The sequence below is a fragment of the Schistocerca cancellata genome, chromosome 2 (assembly GCF_023864275.1).
Source record: "Schistocerca cancellata isolate TAMUIC-IGC-003103 chromosome 2, iqSchCanc2.1, whole genome shotgun sequence".
In the NCBI taxonomy this organism is placed as follows: domain Eukaryota; kingdom Metazoa; phylum Arthropoda; class Insecta; order Orthoptera; family Acrididae; genus Schistocerca; species Schistocerca cancellata.
In genome coordinates this window covers 707174064-707198332 of record NC_064627.1, presented here as the reverse complement: position 1 = coordinate 707198332, position 24269 = coordinate 707174064, and the positions used below count along the sequence as shown (strand labels likewise).

Genomic DNA, 24269 nt, shown 5'->3' with positions numbered 1-24269 from the left:
GAGGAGTTTTACTTGGACTTGAGTGCTGTGGATGAAGACTGATATCCAAAAAATCGATGAATCCTGTTGAGATCCATCTTTGCACTCTCCCACTTTGCAAAAATTTTCAAATGTGTGTGAAATCTTATGGGACGTAACTGCTGAGGTCATGAGTCCCCAAGCTTACACACTACGTAACCTAAATTATCCTAAGGACAAACACACACACCAATGCTGAGGGAGGACTCGAACCTCCACCGGGACCAGCCGTACAGTCCATGACTGCAGCGCCCGAGACCGCTCGGCTATTCCCACGTGGCCCTACTTTGCAACCACAGAGTATGTCGAGGAGCGCGATACCAGCCAGACAGGAGTTTTGACGTGTGCGTTGATATAAAACACTCCCGAAGGTTTCATAAAGGCCAGTACCTACTTGACTCAAAGTAGCCGAGCTGCACTACAGAGGTTCGCATATTCTGTCGTAGCAAGAGTTGAAACACTTGGGAAGGAGTTTTCAGAGAATGTTATTTTAGACACATTCCGTCTGTCAGGTATTTTTTATATTTTAAAGCTGGATGGAAGGTAAGACCAGAGGTTCTTCTCTGGCACTCCGTCCTGCTGCTGATGAAACAGCCTCAACAGCCAGACCCTGCATACGAAATACAAATTCATTTGACTCCCAGTCTAACAAAAAAGCTTCGTTGTGTCTTTCTCCCATCAGGTGGACAAGTATTCGCAGAAACAGTACTGTGGAGGGCTGCTTCAGTTAATCGCCCCTGCAGTATTAACATTCTCACTATGCATACTCTGTAAAAGAAGAACATGGTCAGTGTTAAACGCTGTCGTGCAGCTTATTGTTTCCACAAAAGAGCTAACACATATTAATGTTGAATTTCCCCTTTCTTGGGAGTAGCGAGAACCAGGACCCAAAACCACTAGCTATCGGATGCTTACTGCCAGAAGCAGAATGCTCTCGGAGTATAGAACATGGCATGTTGTCGATTTCCAATTTCACAAAATATTGTCAGAGTCCCTGTGTGTCGAAAATATGGCCAAATCCGTTGTCTAGGAAATTCTTCCTGCTGAAGAAGTCAATAGCAAGGTTAATGCTCACAAAATCCGCATCTATGGAGAGAGGTCAGTCCATCACGTAAATGAATCTTTTGTTTTGTTTGCTAAGTCGGAAATTTGCTGTGTCAATGTGTCAATTATATCTCCATTTACATCTACGATTAGGCAATACACCTTTCGCCAGTTGCTAGCACTCCAGTGTATGTAAAGTGTAATACATATTTAAAGTAAAATTTATCCTTGTAAAATGGAAATGTTTGAGGTATACGACTGTATTGTAAATTTATGAAATAATTTCTTCTGATTCAGTCATTTTTGACTAATATTTAATTAGCACGACACGTTTCGGCAGCATGCAGGTGCATTACAGATACATTCCTGGAAATTGAAATAAGAACACCGTGAATTCATTGTCCCAGGAAGGGGAAACTTTATTGACACATTCCTGGGGTCAGATACATCACATGATCACACTGACAGAACCACAGGCACATAGACACAGGCAACAGAGCATGCACAATGTCGGCACTAGTACAGTGTATATCCACCTTTCGCAGCAATGCAGGCTGCTATTCTCCCATGGAGACGATCGTAGAAATGCTGGATGTAGTCCTGTGGAACGGCTTGCCATGCCATTTCCACCTGGCGCCTCAGTTGGACCAGCGTTCGTGCTGGACGTGCAGACCGCGTGAGACGACGCTTCATCCAGTCCCAAACATGCTCAATGGGGGACAGATCCGGAGATCTTGCTGGCCAGGGTAGTTGACTTACACCTTCTAGAGCACGTTGGGTGGCGCGGGATACATGCGGACGTGCATTGTCCTGTTGGAACAGCAAGTTCCCTTGCCGGTCTAGGAATGGTAGAACGATGGGTTCGATGACGGTTTGGATGTACCGTGCACTATTCAGTGTCCCCTCGACGATCACGAGTGGTGTACGGCCAGTGTAGGAGATCGCTCCCCACACCATGATGCCGGGTGTTGGCCCTGTGTGCCTCGGTCGTATGCAGTCCTGATTGTGGCGCTCACCTGCACGGCGCCAAACACGCATACGACCATCATTGGCACCAAGGCAGAAGCGACTCTCATCGCTGAAGACGACACGTCTCCATTCGTCCCTCCATTCACGCCTGTCGCGACACCACTGGAGGCGGGCTGCACGATGTTGGGGCGTGAGCGGAAGACGGCCTAACGGTGTGCGGGACCGTAGCCCAGCTTCATGGAGACGGTTGCGAATGGTCCTCGCCGATACCCCAGGAGCAACAGTGTCCCTAATTTGCTGGAAAGTGGCGGTGCGGTCCCCTACGGCACTGCGTAGGATCCTACGGTCTTGGCGTGCATCCGTGCGTCGCTACGGTCCGGTCCCAGGTCGACGGGCACGTGCACCTTCCGCCGACCACTGGCGACAACATCGATGTACTGTGGAGACCTCACGCCCCACGTGTTGACCAATTCGGCGGTACGTCCACCCGGCCTCCCGCATGCCCACTATACGCCCTCGCTCAAAGTCCGTCAACTGCACATACGGTTCACGTCCACGCTGTCGCGGCATGCTACCAGTGTTAAAGACTGCGATGGAGCTCCGTATGCCACAGCAAACTGGCTGACACTGACGGCGACGGTGCACAAATGCTGCGCAGCTAGCGCCATTCGACGGCCAACACCGCGGTTCCTGGTGTGTCCGCTGTGCCGTGCGTGTGATCAGTGCTTGTACAGCCCTCTCGCAGTGTCCGGAGCAAGTATGGTGGGTCTGACACACCGGTGTCAATGTGTTGTTTTTTCCATTTCCAGTAGTGTACTTACACAAAACCTTAATCTGATTAATGGAATGTAATCTAATATTCCCAATAATGAAAGCATGCTGTCGAAACGTTTCGTGCTAGTTAATGTCTGAAGCAGTAGAAAATGTATCATCGAACATCTTTTTCTTCAGTTAAAAAGCTTTAGAGTCAGAGCAGAATGATTTCTTAAAGACCAGTCGAAGCGACTGCCGTTAATTGAGGTAATAAATCTGGTATATGTTCCGAGCAGTTCGAGCAGCAGTGAGCTGGTTCTAAAAATGTATTACTTAAAAGTTGATGTAAATGAAGGAAATAAGATTTGGGCAAGATATTAATGGCGTTGCCTGTGGCGTTAAATTCCTGCATCCTGTTACGAAGTCTCAAATGTTTACTTCTGTTGTGTGATGTGTTGTTCTGGATGAAACGAAGGGCAAGCACACAGTCTACTTACCGCTAAGGGCACCGCAGAGCTTTTTGCCTCGTTTGACAGAGCAATTTCCATCATCACAAACATGATATAACAGTACAAAATGTTTTTCATGTAACCCCAGAAGGGAGATACCGCATAGTAATACTGAGTACTCCTGCAAGCAGAAAAGCGAAACTCAGCGAACCCAAACTAAGGTCAGCAGCCGTGGTTGTGTCAACGAATATGGTAGCTACTGAAACCTCCTCTCCGCTAACCCAGTATACTGAGCTCTTATTAGTTTCTATCAGTTTTGCATAGCACTTTCAAGGTTTAAATTTTAATGAAGATTTCTACCTATGGTGAATTCTACAATACTGGCGCACAAGATCTTTTGCGATTCGTTTTACAGAGCAGCGCATCCGTAGTGTCCACAGGAGGCACTTATCTGTTTGGTACAGTAAATATTATCTGCTTGAGAGATGCCTCTTAAATACCGACCAGATTAAGCAGATGACAGCTGTTGCCACTTTCTGCGGATCAGCTTTACGGTTGTAAATACTTTGTCAACTGGCAGTGTCGAGATAAGATAAAACTGAGGCGCTGAAAGGACAACGCGGCGGTGATAAAGCGTTACCGGCTTGGACCAACAGATCAAAGAGTTAAAAACGCCACAGGCAGCTTATCGGCACCACTGATCGCTGAGCTCACTTTTATTCGTGGAATCTTGTACTTTAGGTTACTCGAACTTAAATTTTATATTATTATATCAATTGTGGCTGGAGAACACCGCAGATGTTTTCAAAAATTACATTGTAGGAAATACTGCAGCCATCTACAAGTTTTATAGAAATGATTTTATTGTACCATTACTAGTTTCGGGCCCGATCCCATCGTCAGAGAGTAGCGTTGACTTCTTGGCAAGATTTATAAAAATTTTTGTTGATTACGTAGTTTACAAAAAGTCTTACTTTCTATACTCGCTCTATACATTATAATTACTGCACGACAAGCTCTCCTTTACATATTTTAGAAAGCCGGCCGGAGTGTCCGAGCGGTTCTAGGAGCTACAATCTGGAACCGAGGGGCCGCTACGGTCGCAGGTTCGAATCCTGCCTCGGGCATGGATGTGTGTGATGTCCTTAGGTTAGTTAGGTTTAAGTAGTTCTAAGTTCTAGGGGACTAATGACCTCAGAAGTTAACTCCCATAGTGCTCAGAGCCATTTGAACCATTTGAACATATTTTAGAGGAAAAAGGAGTAAAAAGGATTTTGTTAGAAGAATTAGAAATATACAACCACAATCATACTAAACGTGACTGTATCTTGAATGATCAACTAGAATTAAGCAACCATATTTCCCTCCAAAATTTCGTACTTATTTTATAATTTGAAAGCTTAGAAATATTAATTGAAAGAGCGAATACCGTATTCTTCACTGGCCATTACCAGCAGCTTTCAAACCCGAATAATTCAATGTATAGCTCTAAAATGTTGTGTACTACGAGGAAGTATCTTTGCAGTAGCTCCAGAAGTATAAGATATCTGTACAATATCATGTTATTTGGCCAATTAAATTAGCAACCGATGTAAACAAATGTATGGGCCATCTTGTATTTGGTTTAGCTCATGTATCAGCATAAATCGAAAAAGAGAATCAAAATTTTCTCTCTTATAATACGTAATGGAGAGCTTTTCATGACGTAAGTACAATGTATAGAGCTTATTTAAATGTGAAATCTTTTTTGAAGTAAGTATCCACAGAGTTTCAATGTTAAAAATCTTAAGAAACTTCGGGCTCCACACAAAATTAATCAAACTGATAGAACTCACCTTAACCAACACCCTATCAAAAGTCAAGTTCAGGGGGGAACTCTGTGAGCCATACATCATAAAAACAGGTTTAAGACAAGGAGATTGCTTGGCACCCCTGCCGTTCAACTGTGCTTTATAATACATAATGAGGGAATGGTACAAGACTAACACTAAGAACATCCCAATTGGAAGACCCAAAGACAACATAAGTTTAAATTGTCTAGGATTTACTGATGACCTTGCTTGCTTGTCCAAAGGTGTTCAGGAAACCAAACAACAAGGTATCTCACTACAGGAAATAGCACAGAAAGTTGGGTCTTGGAATGTCCTAAACAGTCATCATGTTAATTGACCCACCACTCATAAACAAAATTGCCATAGGAATCCAAGAAATCAAAATTGTAGATAAATTTAAATATATGGGGGAAATCATAACATATAACCTCAATGAAAAGTTAACATGGCATAACAGAATAAACAAATTTCCTAGAGCACAATATATCACCAAGAACACCTACAACAAAAAGAGCCTGTCAATAGCAACAAAATTAAAACACTCCAAAACAGTCACTCAACCAGAAAAAACATACGCAAGTAAAACCATCTTCAAAACAACTAACACTGCTCAAATAGACAAAACAATCAAAATAGAGAGAAGAATCATCAGAAGGTGCATCGACAAATCGTACCAGAAAGATGGACACTGGAGAGTAGCTACAAATGAAACACTCTACAAGGAAATAGAACCGGTAATGAGTACAATCAGGAAGAAACGCATTTCATTTTTCGGACATCAAACCAGAACACCAGACAACAGGTTCATCAGGAGAATAATAGAAAATTTGTGGAATAGTAAGTGCAGCATTAAGTGGATTACAGAAATCAAGGAAGATATAGATGAGCTACATATTACATTGGAAGCCCTAAGAAACAAAACTGACAAAATCATGAAACTCACAGACAAACAAACCCGACTGCAAACGAGAATCAACAAACAGACAATAGGAAGGATGATTTCCGATGAAGAAAGGATGAGAACCGAGAGAATGAAGAAGTATTGGGCTGACAGGAAACTGAAAAATTCTTTGTATAAAGTAGGCTAGAGTGGTCCAATGAAGGCCATAAAATTTAAATAACAAATAATAATAATAAACTACGTAATCACAAAAACTTTGTTATATTTTAGGACACAAATGTAACATCTTTTGAAAATTACGTAATCATATAAACTCTGTTATATTTTAGCAGATAAATGTAAAACTTGTCAAGAAATCAAGGCGACTGTCTGATGATGGAGCCAGGCCCGAAACTATTAATGGTGCAGTAAAATGCTTGTTGCCTGTTGCAGTATTTCCTACACTGTAATTCAACTTTTACAGATCAACATAGACTGCCGGCCATTAAAAGATGCAACACCACGAAGGGTAAAGAATAAAAAAAATAGTTTTTTTGTACGTATACAGTAGGTTATGAAGGAAACGTTATTAGATTTGTAAGTGATCTGGATGTACACGGGGAGAGAAAGTTAGTGCATATGACTACCACGTTTGTCAGCTAGAATGGCTCCAACTCGGTTTTCATCGGTTTGAGGGATGCTGGATGACAGGTGCGGTACGTCATTCCATGCTCCTTCGACTCTCTACCAAAGTTCAACAATCGTATTGGCTGCAAGCGCGCTTCTAACTCTGCAGCAGCTGACCAGACGTTTTCACTGGGTGAGAGAACTGGAGAACCTGCTGCCCAGGGAAAAGCGTGAAACACCCATTGTGTCGTGACTGGTCAGAATCTGTATCGAGGCAGATGAGAACTGCACGGGCAACCATGGTCTTGCGTTGTTCTATTGAAAGATATGGTCGCGGACGCCTCACGGATGGGGCACAGCCGCTGCCCTTGACCCATCAGAAATGTAACGCCTGCTGTCCAAATGACCCTCTATGCGAAACAGAGATGGTCATGTGGTATAGTCAATGGCACCCCGTACCATCACGCTAGGTGCTGGACCAATAACGATGATGACGAATACAGTCTGGCAAAATCCGTTCTCCTCGGAGACTCCCCGTACGGATACGACCATCGCGAACTGTACCCGGGAAAAGGCCCCACAGTCCTGTAAGTGCTCTACTGTGAACAGTGACAATTTGAAAGACACCTCTTCGGTCTTTGTGGTGGAAAACTTACCCGCCCTTGGTTAAAGCACATCTTCGTTTCAGTTTTGTCAGTAACATAATGTCTCATTTAAGTCTAGAACTACAACTTAATAATTTAATTTATGAACAAAATGCAACCACTCACTGCTTATCGAACTTTTTTTCACGTAATATAAGAAACTTGCCATAACTGTTTGTTCCAACCAATTCCAGCTTCTTACGTCAGCATAAGCAAGAATTGTAGAATTTCATCGATTAGTGCTCCAAATTTATTTGGCAACAAATGATTTTTTTTCTATATGTGGCACACTGCGTTATTCCCGGTCTGTGCCATACGCTGCATACTGGTGAATGCTCATACCTCACTGTGTGATATTGTCACCTACATTTGAGCTACTTTTCAGTACCACAAAATGAATAGTTCTGACCCTCATGTCGACCAGTACTCCCAAAAATAACATCTACTGTGAAAAAAGAGAATGTAACGTGAGTGACATACCCCTGTTGAAAATATAATGCTATGACTGAAAGTCTCAGATACAAAACACATGTATATATTCAAGTACTTGTGGAAGATTACGAGGGCGTCCATAAAAGTACTGCCTCCGAATTTTTTATGTGAAAACTCTTAAGGATTTTTAAATAAATCAAACGTTATTAACATTCTACATTTTTATTGTTCGTATCTACAAATTTGCAGCCCTCTGCTGCTAAAGGGTTTCGAATTGCACCGTGTAACTTGGCGGTGTGTAACGTAGCTAAGAGTTTCCACACAAAATATTCGGAGGCGTTACTTTTTAGCACGCCCCCGCATATTGGTTCCTTTCCCAAATTCATTCTTGCAGTTAAACTCTGCACTGCTTTTCACCATTCTTCTTCACCTACACTGGAATGTGTAGGCAGTACAGCTACGACTAACGAATACTGTATATGTGTGCCAATAAATACATAATTTTCTATTTATGTCCTTGCAAACAACCGTACATTTGACTTGCAAACTCTTACCGCCACAATGGCGTCCAGCAGAAGGTTCAAACCACCCTGCACCTGCAGCGCCCTCGGGGTGTCTAGTCATTTTTACAAGGTCTTTTACAATTTGCACTCGTCTGAAAAGAGGGCGTGCTGGTGCCAGTCCTGTGTCCAATGTTGGCGTCCAGCGAACGACTGTCGGCTCGCCTCTCATTCCTACCGCGCCAAGGAAAGCCGCAGAAATGGCCACCTTACTGACAGCTGATGCTCAAGACGTCGCCAAACTGTTCTGTGGATACGTTTCTTGCTGCAGATAAGCTCTTTTCCGGGCTCATGGCGGGACCTACGAAAAATACAGGCTCCACAAAAAACTTGTTACGCTACACTAGTTGCCTTGTCCGACACACATCGCGAACGCGAGGATGCGTCCAAAGCCAGGAGGGAAATCACAGTCTCAATGGAAAGTTACCCATTAAAGACTGGGACCAGGCGGAAAATCAGTATCTCAGTGGAAATGTACCCACTAAATAATTAACATTGTCACGTACTATCAAGAGTGTACATAAATGAGCAGCTATGACGTATTAATCAGGTCTAAAATAGAAACTCGTTCCCGCAGGAGACGTTCGCTGCAACTCGTAAGACCTGTAATATCACGTGCAGTGGCGCACGCCACAGGATCTGTAAATCTCGCTGCCCCTGACTACTGATATGTGACGTGGCTGTAGAATTCTGCCGCACGAACAACGCCTCACTCTCCTGGGCTGCTGGATGCATGGGGCGGTTGATATCTTGCTTGACCTCGAGTATGGCTGTACTGAACCCACAGATTTGCGAGCAAGAATAGTGCGAATAGAAATATCGCGGAACGAGAAACCGTAGTCTCGATAGACCGTCATCCTTCCGCTATCGATACATAGTCATAGACGATTTCCTCTTTAGACGAGGCATAACAGGTTCTCCTCACAAACAACGAGCAATCAAAAGCGATTTCTTAATGAGAGACCCGCTCAGGAACCTTTCCTCATACACAGAATGGCCCTGCTACTGAGTGTTATACGAGGGCTTGCTGAAAAATAATGTCTCCGAATTTTTGATGTGAAAATTGTTAAACTTTTAAATAAAATGAATGTTATTAATATTCCACATCTCTCATTCTTCGTGTCTACGTATTCGCAGTTCTCAGCCGCTAGAGGGTTCCGAGTTGCAGCGGTATAACGCGGCGGTGTCTAACATAAACATGTCGGTGCATGAGAAACAGAGTGCTGTAATAGAGTTTCGAATTCTAAGAGTTCGTCCACACATAGAGCACGCTCTCCTTCAGCGTGACAATGTCAGACCACACACGACCACTGCGACATCTGCAACAATGTGTCACCTTGGGTTCACTATCATCGATTATCCTCCGTACAGTCTCGACTTGGCCCCATCAGATTTTCATCCGTTTCCAAAACTTAAAGAACACCTTGCAAGACTTCACATTAATAATAATCAAGCGTTGCAAGCAGAGGCGAGGTTGTGGCTACCTCAACAAAGTCAGGAGTTCTAAAGCGACGGTCTCAACAAATTAGTCTGTCGTTGGGAGAAATGTGTTCATTGCCAGGATGTCTACGCTGAGAAATAAATATGTAGACATCAAGAATAAATATGTAGAGTGTTAATAATGTTTTTTTATTTAAAAAGCTTGAATAGGTATCACATAAAACAATTCGGAGGCATTACATTTCAGTACGCTCTCGTAATCCGTGCAGTTGCGTTGAAATGCTAATCATCTGCATCTCCAAGCAAGTTGTGCGCTTCATGTCTATTTGGTGTTTGTTGCGTGCCGCCTTCCTGACTTTGCAATTTTGATGTCTACAAATGTAAATGACATTTTCACAACGAGATTTATTTTCAGCAGCTTGACGTTTTGCCCCGAGAAAACCCTTCAAAGCCGTCTTCCTAGCTGGTTCATTCGTTCAAGGATCTCTCTAATGAAATCAGGTCTAGAATATTTTTAAAAAAATCGTCTGTTGCTGCAAGGAGTGTAATTGTTGCAAAATAAAACAAATAGTTTTGTTCATGTCATATTGGTCTTTGTGCTGTCATGAGGCAGTGTAATCTTACTATGCGTAAATAAATTTCTGTCGGGTATGCGATCGCATGAGCATATAAGAGGAAAATCGAATTTTCTATTAGTGCAGGAAGGAGGAAGTTGGTTTATTGTACGTCGACAGTGAGATCATAGATACAGAATATACCCTGAAAGTGTGAAAGGAATTCAGTCATGTTCTCTCTCAAAGGAATCATTCCATTGTTTGCCTTAAAGATTTGGGAAACACGGGAAATGCTGACTTTGCATGACCGTACGGGGATTTGCATCACCATATTCCTGAACGTGAGACCAGTGTATGTGGCGCATTGTGTAATACAGGCATTCTCGTGGAAAAAAGCGTATCCTGATACGACAACTAAGGTAATCTTAACAGGAAGTGTGATTAATCTAATCAGGCAGCTCGCTTCCACGCATTGAAATGTTCCAGACCCACTGCCACTGTAACTGACGATGTTGTTGGCCATCAAATCAGTTCTTGACTCATCTGTTACTTTTATTCATTCCCGATCATTGGCTGCCAACTGAATGCTCGAAACAAATGTGCCTACAACAAAGTCATACTCCACTTCTAGTTGTGTCACATGTAACTACTTCACTTTCCAAGGCGACTAGTCAAAAGTCTTTGCGGTTAAACCAACGACATTCGGCGACCTTCGTCTGCTAGTACGTTTCCTAACTTCCGTTTGCTTCCGACTAATACTAGGGATGACATCACGTCGGCACCCGTCGAGCCTCATCAGCCCGTGAAACTTCCAGTTTTCGGGTTATTAAAACGCGTTCCTCCTCTTATTCATCTAATCAGTAGTTTTTCACACTCGTTGATCATTAGTAGTTTTATTTATATTGGTGGCATGTGTAAAGTTTCTTTCGTATTGCATCACGTGCATTCCACTACACAAAGGCGTGTTCGCTATCACTGGAGTGGAGTGGGTGCAATGTTCTCAACAGCTAGTACAAATTCCAGGATGATTTTGAAATAAGATTCTGATTATAGCGCTGCGCGTACTGGCGCTCAAAGATAATATGCTTTTTTATTTTCCGCAAACGTGAAAACTGTAATAAAACTTAGAGGAACGATCATTAGTTCTGCTTCAGTAACACCGAGCAACTTTAATCATGTTCTCCGTTTATGATTGACTACAAGGGTAGTCATTAAATTTTACTTAAATCCTAAAAAATATCAGGCTGGGACCAGGAAGCTTTGTGCTGGTGTTGGTTCTTCTCTACATTCACTCTTTAAAAAAAAAAAAAAAAAAAAAAAAAAAGACGCACCACGAAAGAATTATCCAAACTGGACGGAAATCGGTACATGTGATGTACATATACAGACAAACAAATAATCACAATTTCAGAAAAATTGTATGATTTATTTAAGAGAAGGGGCTTCACAAATTGAGCAAGGCAACACCGCGTTGACCCAGCTGTGGGCCTTATGAAAGCACTTATTCGGCTTGGCACTGGTTGACAGAGTTGTTGGATGTCCTCGTGAGAGATTTCAAGCCAACTGCTCGTTAGATCGTCAAAAACCCTATCTGGTTGGAGGTCTCTGCCCACAATGGTCCAAAGGTTTTCAATTGGCGAGAGATTCGACGACCTTGCTGACCAACGTAAGGTTTGGCAAGCGAAAAGTTAAGCCGTTGAAGCTTTCGCCGTCTGTGTGTGTGTGTGTGTGTGTGTGTGTGTGTGTGTGTGCGTGTCGAGGGAGGGGGGCGGGAAAGGGGGGATTATCTTGCTGAAATGTAAGCTCAGTATTGCTTGTCATGAAGGACAACAACACGGGCGTAGAATATCGTCGACGTGCAGCTATGTTTTAAGGGTGCGGCGGATGAAAGGACTCCTCCTGTGAAATGCAGTAGTACCCCAGACTACCACTCCTGGTTGTCGCGGCATATGGCAGATGACAGTCAGTTTTGTATTCAACCGCTGTCTGTGGCGTTCAAAAACTTCAAATGTGTGTGAAATCTTGTGGTACTTAACTGCTAAGGTCATCAGTCCCTAAGCTTACACACTACGTAACCTAAATTATCCTAAGGACAAACACACACACCCATGCCCGAGGGAGGACTCGAACCTCCGCCGGGATCTCTGGGGCGTTCACTTTTGTATCTTCCCACTGTCTGGAGCTTCTCCAGACTCGTCTTTGGCTGGAATCACACTGATTGGAGTAGATTTGTGTTTAGTCATCAGTCCTGTTTCGAACTCAGCCCCGACAACGAGCGAAGAGGTGACTTGAGATGCCATGCAATGTGGTGAGATACGAAGCTTACTGTCGTCCGCCATACGACCCGACATCGAGGAGTGATAATGTGGGCTGCAGTACCCCTTGGGATATCATCCTGGGCACCTTTACAATACAGTGGTATGTCGACGATATTCTAACCCACATTTTGTTGCCTTCAAGGCAAGCCATTCTGGGCTTGCTTTTCAGCAAGGTAATGCTCGCCCGCACACGGCGATGGTTTCTACTGCTTTTCTCCACGCTTGCCAAACCCTACCTTAGGCAGCAAGGTCACCCGATCTCTCCTCAAATGAGAACGTTTGTAGCATTATGGGCACTGCCATGCAACCAGCTCGGGATTTTGACGACCTAACGCTTCAATTGGACACAATTTGGAACGATATCCATCAGGAGGACATCCAACAATTATGTACCAATCAACGCCAACTGATTGCATAACAACCAGAGGTGGAACAACGCGTTATTGACTTGCCCAATTTGTAAAGCTCTTTCTCTTTAATAAATCATCACATTTTTCTGAAAATGTTATCATTTGTTTGTGTGTGCACTTGCATCACATCTCCCGATTTCCGTCCCATTCAGATAATTCCTTCGTTGTGCCTCTGTTTTTTGTCTTAGTGTATTTACTCATCACATTTTCCAAAATAAATGTCTTGGTGGAGTTCTTGCTTTTCGAACACTGATTTTGGTTGTTCAGGAAACATTCCATCTCAAAAATCATCTGGTAGTCACTCTCAAAATGTTTGCCGTGCAATGGTTCCTTTACTGAAGGCAGGACAAGAAGAATATAATAATTCCAATCCCAAAGAAAGCAGGTGTTGACAGATGTGAAAATTACCGAACAATCATTTTAATAAGCCACAGCTGCAAAATACTAACACGATTCTTTACAGACGAATGGAAAAACTAGTAGAAGCCGATCTTGGGGAAGATCAGTTTGGATTCCGTAGAAACACTGGAACACGTGAGGCAATACTGACCTTACGACTTATCTTAGAAGAAAGATTAAGGAAAGGCAAACCTACGTTTCTAGCATTTGTAGACTTAGAGAAAGCTTTTGACAATGTTGACTGGAATACTCTCTTTCAAATTCTAAAGGTGGCAGAGGTAAAATACAGGGAGCGAAAGGCTATTTACAATTTGTACAGAAACCAGATGGCAGTTATAAGAGTCGAGGGACATGAAAGGGAAGCAGTGGTTGGGAAGGGAGTAAGACAGGTTGTAGCCTCTCCCCGATGTTATTCAATCTGTATATTGAGCAAGCAGTAAAGGAAACAAAAGAAAAATTCGGAGTAGGTATTAAAATTCATGCAGAATAAATAAAAACTTTGAGGTTCGCCGATGACATTGTAATTCTGTCAGAGACAGCAAAGGACTTGGAAGAGCAGTTGAATGGAATGGACAGTGTCTTGAAAGGAGGATATAAGATGAACATCAAGAAAAACAAAACGAGGATAATGGAATGTAGTCGAATTAAGTCGGGTGATGCTGAGGGAATTAGATTAGGAAATGAGACACTTAAAGTAGTAAAGGAGTTTTGCTATTTGGGGAGCAAAATAACTGATGATGGTCGAAGTAGAGAGGATATAAAATTTAGACTGGCAATGGCAAGGAAAGCGTTTCTGAAGAAGAGAAATTTGTTAACATCGAGTATAGATTTAAGTGTCAGGAAGTCAATTCTGAAAGTATTTGTATGGAGTGTAGCCATGTATGGAAGTGAAACATGGACGATAAATAGTTTGGACAAGAAGAGAATAGAAGCCTTTGAAATGTGGTGCTACAGAAGAATGCTGAAGATTATATGGGTAGACCACCTAACTAATGAGGAAGTATTGAATAGGATTGGGGAGAAGAGAAGTTTGTGGCACAACTTGACCAGAAGAAGGGATCGGTTGGTAGGACATGTTCTGAGGCATCAAGGGATCACCAATTTAGTATTGGAGGGCAGCTTGGAGGGTAAAAATCGTAGAGGGAGACCAAGAGATGAATACACTAAACAGATTCCGAAGGATGTAGGTTGCAGTAGGTACTGGGAGATGAAGAAGCTTGCACAGGATAAAGTAGCATGGAGAGCTGCATCAAACCAGTCTCAGGACTGAAGACCACAACAACAACAACAACAATCCCAGAGGAGCAGCATGTTTGTCTATGTCATGTGTTGGATTAGTTGGGAAATAACCGTAGAGCATAACAGGCAGCTTTCTGCGGCGTTTCGTCTTGACTACCTTCCGTAATCTCATCAGGAGATTTCGGTGGTGCGGTTCTGTGTCGATTTGCCACTTACGAACGTAATCTGTTAGCACCATTCCATTTCAGTCCCAGTCTCAAGTTCGGTGTAAGAGGCCTCCCGAAACCCAGCTGGTGGCGATCTTTGCAAGTAAAAGGATGTCGTACAATATGCTGTAAACTGATACATGACTGATTTTCACAGTCGTATCTATCGTTGTGAGGCGATCTTTGAGCAACAGGACTCTCACTTTTCTCGTGATTCCTGATTCTTGACAGAGAAATGGTCCGCCACTTATTCTTTTGTCATTCTCACTTGTTTGACCTCACTAGAAGCGTCTGCTCCATCTTCACTGGGTCATATGATGTTGGTTTGTTCCTGTATCAGTTACATGTGGACTGTTGCAGCGTTGTTCCCCTTCAAACGCAGAACACGAATTGCCACACTGCACTCCACATTATCAATGGGCTGTGCCACTTTTGTTTAGCTGCTCCAGCGGAGAACTAATGGTACGGAGGCCCAGAGACTTCAAACAGGTATCTGGAAACGAACAAAAAAATTATGAGGGGCGAATATTGTACATTTGAACACTTTTCTGACTTTAGCCCCTAGTCGTGTAACAGATCTTTAACGTATTTTCTTATTCCGTTTTGAAATTCTAGCACTTACTTGATGTGTGCTGTCGTCTCTTGTGGAGATAAAAAAGGTACTCCGGAGAAGTAAAGTTTTTCCGAATGTGAAAAACCGCTGCGATGTTCAACATAATCGCGCAAGTAAGATCAAATATTCTGTTCAAATTTAAAATTCCAGCAGCCGATAGTATTTAATAATCTATCTGTTACATCATTGTTCTACTACGTACCAATAATCAGTAAGTACAATCAAACTAAGAAGAAGTACTATAAAAATAAGTTACAAGTTAAAAACATTTTGAAGTAGAAATTATTGGCAACTAACACAAATTTCCAATTTCCAGCCAAGGAAACTTGTTAATCGACTAAAGAAACTCAGTTTTTTTAGCAAGTATCACACCTTCAGCGGCAGAAGGTCTTCTTCCGTTTCAAAGTAAAAAATTATGCACGATCGACTAAGTAAGCTTAACTGTCCAAGTAGCTAGTTCTAAAAGTGTATTGAATTTTATTCACCGTAAAACTCTGTAACTGAAGGATAAACAATATTCTTCAAATAACTTTAATATTTTATTCATCACTTAAATATTTACAAAGGTTACAGAGAACACAACCTCATGTGACACAACAACAAAGAAAAAATAAAATGTCGGAAACTGCTTACGGAAACTTTTATCATGCATTCCTTCATATGATTCTAGAATCAGATTGAAACACCGACCAGGAAACATATGTTCGTAGGTACACACCCTCCACATTAAATTTAAGCAGATAAATTGTTAACAAGTTTTTAGTTTTAATAAGTGACGTAATCACCCTCGTTATCATCAATCTTCTGCAAATTATCAATACCGGATCGACAACAATTTGGTTATGGAGCAAAGAATTGGAGATGGCATTTTGGACATTTTTTTGTCACTTCTAAAATCTTGTAGAGATCGGAATAAATGGAAACCCGATCATGGAATATCGAATGAATATGGTGGTTGAGCCAATATCTTACACCTCCAGTTCATAAATTTTTCCAGGGTTCATCTTGCACAGTGCGGTATTGTGTTATCGTGTTACTGAGTAACACCTTTTCAGTTGACAGTTTCTGGGGTCGTTTCAATTAAAGATTCATTTAATTGATCAAGTTGATCACGGCAAGGTTCTGCATTCTCAGTTCGTCCAGGGTTTAGCACTTCAGAGTGAACAATCCCACGAATACTCCACCAGACATACAAAAGCGCCTTTATAGGGTGGAAATCTCTGTCAGCTGTACTTCGTGAAAATTCATTTGAAGAGAGCCACTACCTTTTGCGTTTTGGATTGTCATAGATGATCCATTTTTCATCTCCAGTGACGAAGCGAACAAAAATCGCTTCTGTATTGTGCTGCAAAGCAATAAGTTGTATGTGGTGGATCGGTTAGCTTTATTTGTCTTTACCAATCTGCCGCAAATGCTCTTGGATGGTCGATCAAGGTTGGTTAAGATTGTTCGACAGTCCCTCGATTGTCTGATACGGATTTTCTTCCGCTTTCGTCCTTAACATGTCACTGTCTAAAGTTGTTGGTTGTACTGATTTATACGAGTGAAAACGATCAGAACTGGCGGATTTGAACTTAGAAAACCATCTTTGGCGTTTAACAACGTCTAATGGATTTGGATAATCATCGCCAATGGTTTGGTAGCAACTGTTGCGTTACTACTATTGTGAAACTCAAAAAGCATACAACGTCACCCGGATATATAGCTCTTCTGGTATTTGGCTGAGAAATTCACCATAAATTGCAAAACATCTAAACAAGTCACTCTAATCTTAAAATGTCTTTGGTGCGACTTTGAAGTACACAATGAGCTGATAAATGAGAAACGAATATCGACATGCCCAAATACGACATTGTTTTCCGGTGTCCCAAGTAGAATACTTTATATTTTAGAGATGATGAAGAAATCTTTGAGTACACCCCACATGTGAAACAAAGAAACGGCATCGCTTTATGCGATCGACAGAAAGAAGGGTGTTCAAGGAATGTAATTAATGTATTTTACATGTTCGCCTATAATACTGGTTTCTCGTTTACCTGAGTTGGTAAAGAGGTGCTATAATAAAGATACATGTAGGGAGGCAGAAAATATTATTAGAGATCAGATCACTTCAAGTGAAGGGACTGCGTACTGTAACCCTGTTGTTCTTTGTGTTCACATTGTGTAGCAGGCACGGGTTGTAGCTGAGTGAGTGGTTGCGCTGGTGTTTCAGCCGCCGCAGCCAGCCGAGAAGTGGACGAGCATCCGGAACGCGACGGAGGAGGGTCCGGTGGCGCCGCAGGTCAACCTCTACACCGGCAGGCTGGAGGGCGACGAGGACTGCCTCTACCTCAACGTCTACACGCCAAACGTAAGGGCCGCACGCTGTGTGGCGTGCCTCTCAGGGTGGGGGGTCCAATTCCTCAGGGGAAGGAACACCGTGATGTTGGAGGAGGGAGGGGAAGGCAAGTTGACGCTACAAGAAACGGTAGAAGCTGTTGCCTTTGGTCTCCGGATCTCCGTCCGACATTTGTTCAGTGATTTTTCTGATGTTTCGCCAGCGTCGTCGAAGATTCGCCCGTCAATGTTGGTGGTGGACTGGAGTCTAGCCCACGGCCATAAAGTATACCGGGTGTCCTTCCCAAGAGTCGTCAGCCGCATTTTCTTTGGTGTTTCGGCAGACATTTGCGGTTTAGTTCTTGCTCAATGTAGGTGCAGTCAGCCCATGCAAACATTGCTCGCCACGTCTTTCATGCGACGACCAGTGTCGACGAAATGAGTTGGTTTGTTTCCCGTTATGAACAAAATAAGTTTTAAAGCGCTATTTTACGTGTCGGTTCGATAGAGCTGTCCCAAAGTAGCCTAGTGCGACATTCGTTTGATCGACGAGTATTAACAAGGACAGTAAACCACAAAGAATTTGATAGAGCGGTCCCACTTTATTCTAGTGCGATATTCGATTTATCGGTATGTGTTAACAGGGACAATAAACCACAAACAATAACCAGTACTCCGGCACCAACTGACAATGAGAAGAGTTCTGCCCCGTGCTGACTGCTGCCTCTGTGAAGCAGCGCTTCTGAGTCGCTGCCGGGGTATTCGATATTCTTCACGACTTACTGCCTCTGTCAATAAACACTGATAAAAGGAATTTCGCACTACACTAGTGTGAGACGGCTCTGTCAGACGGACACACAAAACGCCGCTTTTAAAATCATTTTGCTTCTAACGAGAAAGAAACGGACGCTTTTGTCGTCATAGGTCGTGGCATGACAGATGCAGCGAGCAGTGTTTTGCAAACACCGTCTGATGCACCAAGAGAAAGGGACAACCTGTATATACCTCCCGCGTTTGAACGTCTTTCAGTGATCTACCGCTGTTGTGTCCACCTCCGGTAGCTGAGCGGTCAGCGCGACAGACTGTCAGTCCTAAGGGCCCCGTTGAGCCAATATCGCCCGCACCGTAGCTCAGCGTGTTCGGTCAGAGGGTTAGCTTCCCTCTGTAATAAAAAAAAAACTGATCAACGGCTCAACACTGAACTTGAACGGGTGTCCTGGGACATCCACACCGAACAAATGCAACGAAAACGAAAAAGAAAAAAAAAGGCCCAGGTTCGATTCCCGGCTGGATCGGAGATTTTCTCCGCTCAAGGACTAGGTGTTGTGTTGTTCTCGTGCGGTTCTCGGCGCCTCAGTCTGGAACCGCGTGTCCGCTACGGTCGCAGGTTCGAATCCTGCCTCGGGCATGGATGTGTGTGAGGTCCTTAGGTTAGTTAGGTTTAATTAGTTCTAAGTTCTAGGCGACTGTCGACCTTAGAAGTTAAGTCGCATAGTGCTCAGAGCCATTTTTTTGTGTTGTTCTAATCATCATCATTTCATCCCCTTCGACGCGCAAGTCTCCGAAGTGGCGTCAAATCCAGACTTGCACCCGGCGAACGGTCTACCCGACGGGAGGACCTGGTCACACGACATTTACATTTACCGCTGTTGTTCTCCTTTTGTTCTCCGCTACGAAGTTGAGGCAATATGTCAAAAAATCGACACAAAGCCTCAACAATTTTCATGAAAGCAGCGACGGAATGACAGTGAAGGGTGAGAAATACGTAAGTATTACCTATACTGTGAAAGCGTCCGAATTACTTTAAAATGCTTATTTGATAACATTTAACAGATGGATAACATTGTATCTCACTGACTTTCAGTGTATGTATGAAGAGTTCTCTTTATTCTCTTTCCTTTACTAAATAGCTTTCGGTGTGAAGCCGTTTTAAAATGTATGCAAAGCGCAATCCACGAGGATGGTCATACTTTGGTCGGAGTCCATTAGTTTATCAATTCAACTCACAAGTGGAGAGAAAGCAGGTTCCCTTCTTTGAGAAGTGACTACGTTTACAATCCTGTCCAGAGAGAAAAACTGTTTTAGGAAAATATTACCGGGAACTTTACTCTTCAAGAGAGTTCATGCTGCCACGTCGCAGGCTCGCAGCGCAAATTTTTATACAGAAATTGCTGGGGACGAAAATTGTAATGATCGATACGACGAAATAGCTTCCTTCTACAAGAGGGGCAAGGTGCCATAAATTTCCATTCCCATTAATAACACAAATTGGTGTCGCATGTTTTCGATGACCTTTTTCTTCGACTGCTGACTGACTTTCTGGAACACGGCGCCACAATTAACGCACAGCGGTACATGTACAGTCGTGGACAAAACGAGCGAGACCCCTCGCCTTTTCGTTATGCTGATCCGCACAGCTTTAAAGTCTGCTACTCAGCATAACAGGTTAGGCGACGAAGTGCTACCAACATACTGCGCACAGGCGTGAAACTGAAGAACTATCCGAACTTTGTCAGACTGTTTTCAGTCATGTGTAAGACTATATTAATGCTGATTAGTGTCTTAAACACAATACATAAATATAAGATATAAATGAAAGAAGAAACGCTAATTAATATCAACTGTACTAATAAAAATTAATTTCAGCTTATGGAGATAACATTACTGTTTTAGTCAGACAAAGTAACCCAGATCGTTACGAATTAGCAAAATATTATGCGCATTCGGAAGCGAAACGGTCTGTGTCAACGTTCAGACCAGTCATACTGGATTACCGTTGCTGACCTATCATGAAAGTGTGGAAATGTAGCAATGCGTGAAGATTAATAACGAAATTCAGCTAAAAATCATTCAGTGTCACATTTAAGTCAATTCAATTATTGACTGAAGCGGAAAAAGTAGGCAGTAACAAGTATGAAATTCTACAAGAGTTTCATATTGACTTCCCCAGGGCGCCAGTACTGAATAAAGGTAGCAATGAATCGTATTGGCGGCGCGAGAATTTCTTAAAATTGCTTTACTGATAGTCTATCTGCCTCCATCGAGATTAGAACCGAAAACAAACCAGACTTCCCTTGCAGTAGCAAACACCTTTCACTACTCTAGCATATAACCCAGGCAAACAGCCCTTTATTACTACCCCAGACATGAATAAGCCGGCAATTTCGCAATGAAAATGGCAAAATGATCCGCAGTTTCTGTTGCATAGAGCTTTCTGGACTCAAAAACATGAATTTTCTACTTTTATGTCACCGTTTATGTGACAATCATTCGGGATGTTTATCGAAATAAAAAAAATACTGTTATTAGCGAGTAAATTTAGTAGGATAATTCTGCACCACCCTAGGAAATAAACGGCCAGAGAGATGGGGCCCCTCCACGCCCGCACCAACGTGGTGACCAAACCAAAAGTTCTACTGTCACCTCCGTAAACATGTTAGTTATCGCGACATAACTGTCAAACGTATTCTACAATGTTTCGAATTCTCCATTAGACTCGCCACAGCTAGAAAACGTTCATTAGCCGAAGTGTTTCTTAAGCTAGCTAACAATGGGAATGATCGCACTTCTAAAACGCGATGGCATTAATACTGGGATCTGAATTACCACGTGTACAGGCAAATGGATTTTATTTGCATTCCTGTAAACGTGATTTGGATCGAAAGCGTAGCTACGATTAATATGCTGATGTATCGACTGTAGCTAGAACATTTGAATAAAGAGTAGGGGGAATTATTTATGCGGCCCTATTCTTCAGTAACTGTCGTAGCTACTTTCGTTGTTAGGATTTCGTCACCTAAATCGGTAAAAATGGAACCCTACTAGCCTCTCTGTCTACCCAACCCTTAAAACCCGTTTACCTCGAGTACAGGTAGACATAGTAAACGGAAATGTTTCGCACTTCCTGCGCTGTACAGTCTCTTGGTGGTGTAAAAAAGTGAGCTTCTATGTCAACGCAATCTAAAGATACGGCCGTTTATGTAAAGAAAATTTACGCGAAAGGTCAAAACATGGCCCTAAGAACTATGCGACCAAACTGCTTAGGTCATCAGTCCCCTAGACCTAGAACTACTTAAACCTACCTAACCTAAGGACATCACACACTTCCATGCCCGAGGTCTGCGACTGAAGCAGCCGCGCGGTTCGTGACTGAAGCGCCTAGAACCGCTCGGCCACCGCACCTGGCGAAACCCTTTTCACTTCATGTATAATGGTAATATACACTGTCTAGCGAGGATAAACTGTATTCGCCAGCAACTCAGATCGTTTGATCACAGAACATTTACGAAGCTACATTCAAATTTTGTTCCAAGTCGTCTGCAATATCCATTTATAAACACCCTAGGAGCGTCGTGTGCGATATCCACTCCTGAAGACACTGGCAGATACTGCAGTACCACAACAAGTAGTCATCAATTTATTGTTATAGGTCCATGCATGACAATTTATTTCAGTATCAATTTAACGCACCTAGGTGTTGTCTATGGCTGAAAATAATGAACAAAAAATAAATAAATAGCAAACAACTTTGATGTTCAAATCAAATGTAACTCACATGTAGCATATTACAACATAATTTCGCTGTTACGCCTACATGACTACATCTACAGGATTTCTTTGCAATCCAGACTTACGTGACTGGCAGATGGTTCATCGAACCACCTTCGGACTATTTCTTTACCGTCCCACTCTTTAACAGCGTGCGGTCAAAAGGACCACTTAAATCGTTTCTTACGAACCCTGAATTACATTATTACTATGGTCATTTCTTCCTGTGTAAGTTCCCGAGTAAATAATGTTCTGGCATTTAGAACACATGTTGGTCATTGAAATTTCGTGCAAAGATGCCACGGCAACGAAAAACGCTTTTGTTTTCACGAATGTCACCCCAACTCGCTTATCAAACCTGGGACTCTCTCTCCCCTATTTCGTGACATTACAAATCGTACTACCGTTCCTAGGACGTTTTTGGCGTGCATCGTCAATCACGTCTGTCAAGGATCCCATACCACGCGGGAATACCATAGCAGTGGACGTACAAAAGTAGTGTAGGCAGCGTTTTCACTAGTACTGTTGCAAATTCTTAGCGTGCGGCGAATAAAACGCAGTCTTTCGTTTGCCCTCCCCACAAAAGTATGTTTGCGATCGTTCCAGTTTAAGTTTTACTGGGCACTGAGATGAATAGACAGTATTTCGACTTGTGTTTTGTCCTGTAACCGAAAGTTAATTATTGTTACTGGACGCAGCTTTTGTGTTTAATGTATTCCTCATTCAACAGAGTACACTCCTCGTACACCACACGTAACTGTTTCAAAGTATTAAATTGTTACTGATGTTACCAAGTTGCAGTGGTCATCCAAACTTGCCGTTTTGAAACAAAGGAAAGTATTATAACGAAATATGGCAACTAAGAAGCGGACTATCCAAATTAACAAACATTTCCGGTTCAAGTCGTTGCAGTAGGTCTACAAGACAGTTACGTAAATTAGGAGCAAAGTCCATCAGTAGATCGTTATCAGGAAAATCAGTCCTCATAATGCAAACTGCCACTACTAAACAAACATTTCCGGTTCAAGTCGTTGCAGTAGGTCTACAAGACAGTTACGTAAATTAGGAGCAAAGTCCATTAGTAGATCGTTATCAGGAAAATCAGTCCTCATAATGCAAACTGCCACTACTAGAACGAAAGTTTCCAAACGTGTCAGTGAGTAGTCGAGGAAAGTGGACGCATCCTGTCTACTGAATCGCAACGCAAGCCACTTACGAGGAGACCCGCCAAGTGTCATACCCCGATGTTGCTGAAGCTTCGCTCAGTGAAAGAGGGAACAAAAATAAGCCAACGCGTGTCTCGGCTAATCTGCAAACACTCGACCGCTTCTGAGAAAACGACGGTCAAAGTTTTCAGTGCGCAGTTTCTATAGTGTAGATACCTTTCAGCAGCTGAGCCACCGCTTCAGTTGAATCCTTACACGCTAAAAGGTCTGATTTATTTATATCTTATATTTATGTCTTGTGTTAAACACGCTAATCAGCATTAATATAGTCTTACACATGATTGAAAACAGTCTGACAAAGTTCGGATAGTTTTCTAATTTCACGCCTGTGCGTAGTATGTTGGTAGCACTTCGCCGCCTTGCCTGTTATGCTGTGTAGCAGACCTTAAAGCTGTGCGGATCAGCATAACGAAAAGGCGGGGGGTCTCGCTCGTTTTGTCCACGACTGTACACTCTGCTAAAACTGAAGCGAGCCATCCAGTACAGACGCCCAGGAATGTTAACGGAGGGCATCACTGTGTTGCAGGATAATGGCCGTCCACGTGTAGCGAAGGTTGTTTTGATTACACATCCTTCGTATAGTGCCTGTCGATTCCCACGCGATTTCCATGTTTTTGGAACCCTGCAGAAAGACCTTCGTAGCCGTTGATTTGCGTCGGACGAAGGGGCACACATCTGGGTACAACCGTGGTTTCGTAGGCAGCCGTAAACATTTTTCCTCGAAGGCATTGACTTTCTTGTCCACAGTGGGATAAATATATTAACAGTTATGATGATTGCTTTTGAAATAAT

At 42.7% G+C, this 24269-nt stretch overlaps 1 protein-coding gene across 1 annotated transcript in view; it reads left to right on the top strand.

Moving 5' to 3' along the window:
• Positions 1 to 24269, top strand: part of LOC126157977 (juvenile hormone esterase-like) — a 100812-nt gene that overhangs the window by 18297 nt on the left and 58246 nt on the right. Inside the window, exon 2 of the mRNA XM_049916411.1 lies at positions 17600 to 17737. Within this exon, the coding sequence (XP_049772368.1) occupies positions 17600 to 17737 (138 nt within the window). The remainder of the gene's footprint in view (positions 1 to 17599; positions 17738 to 24269) is intronic.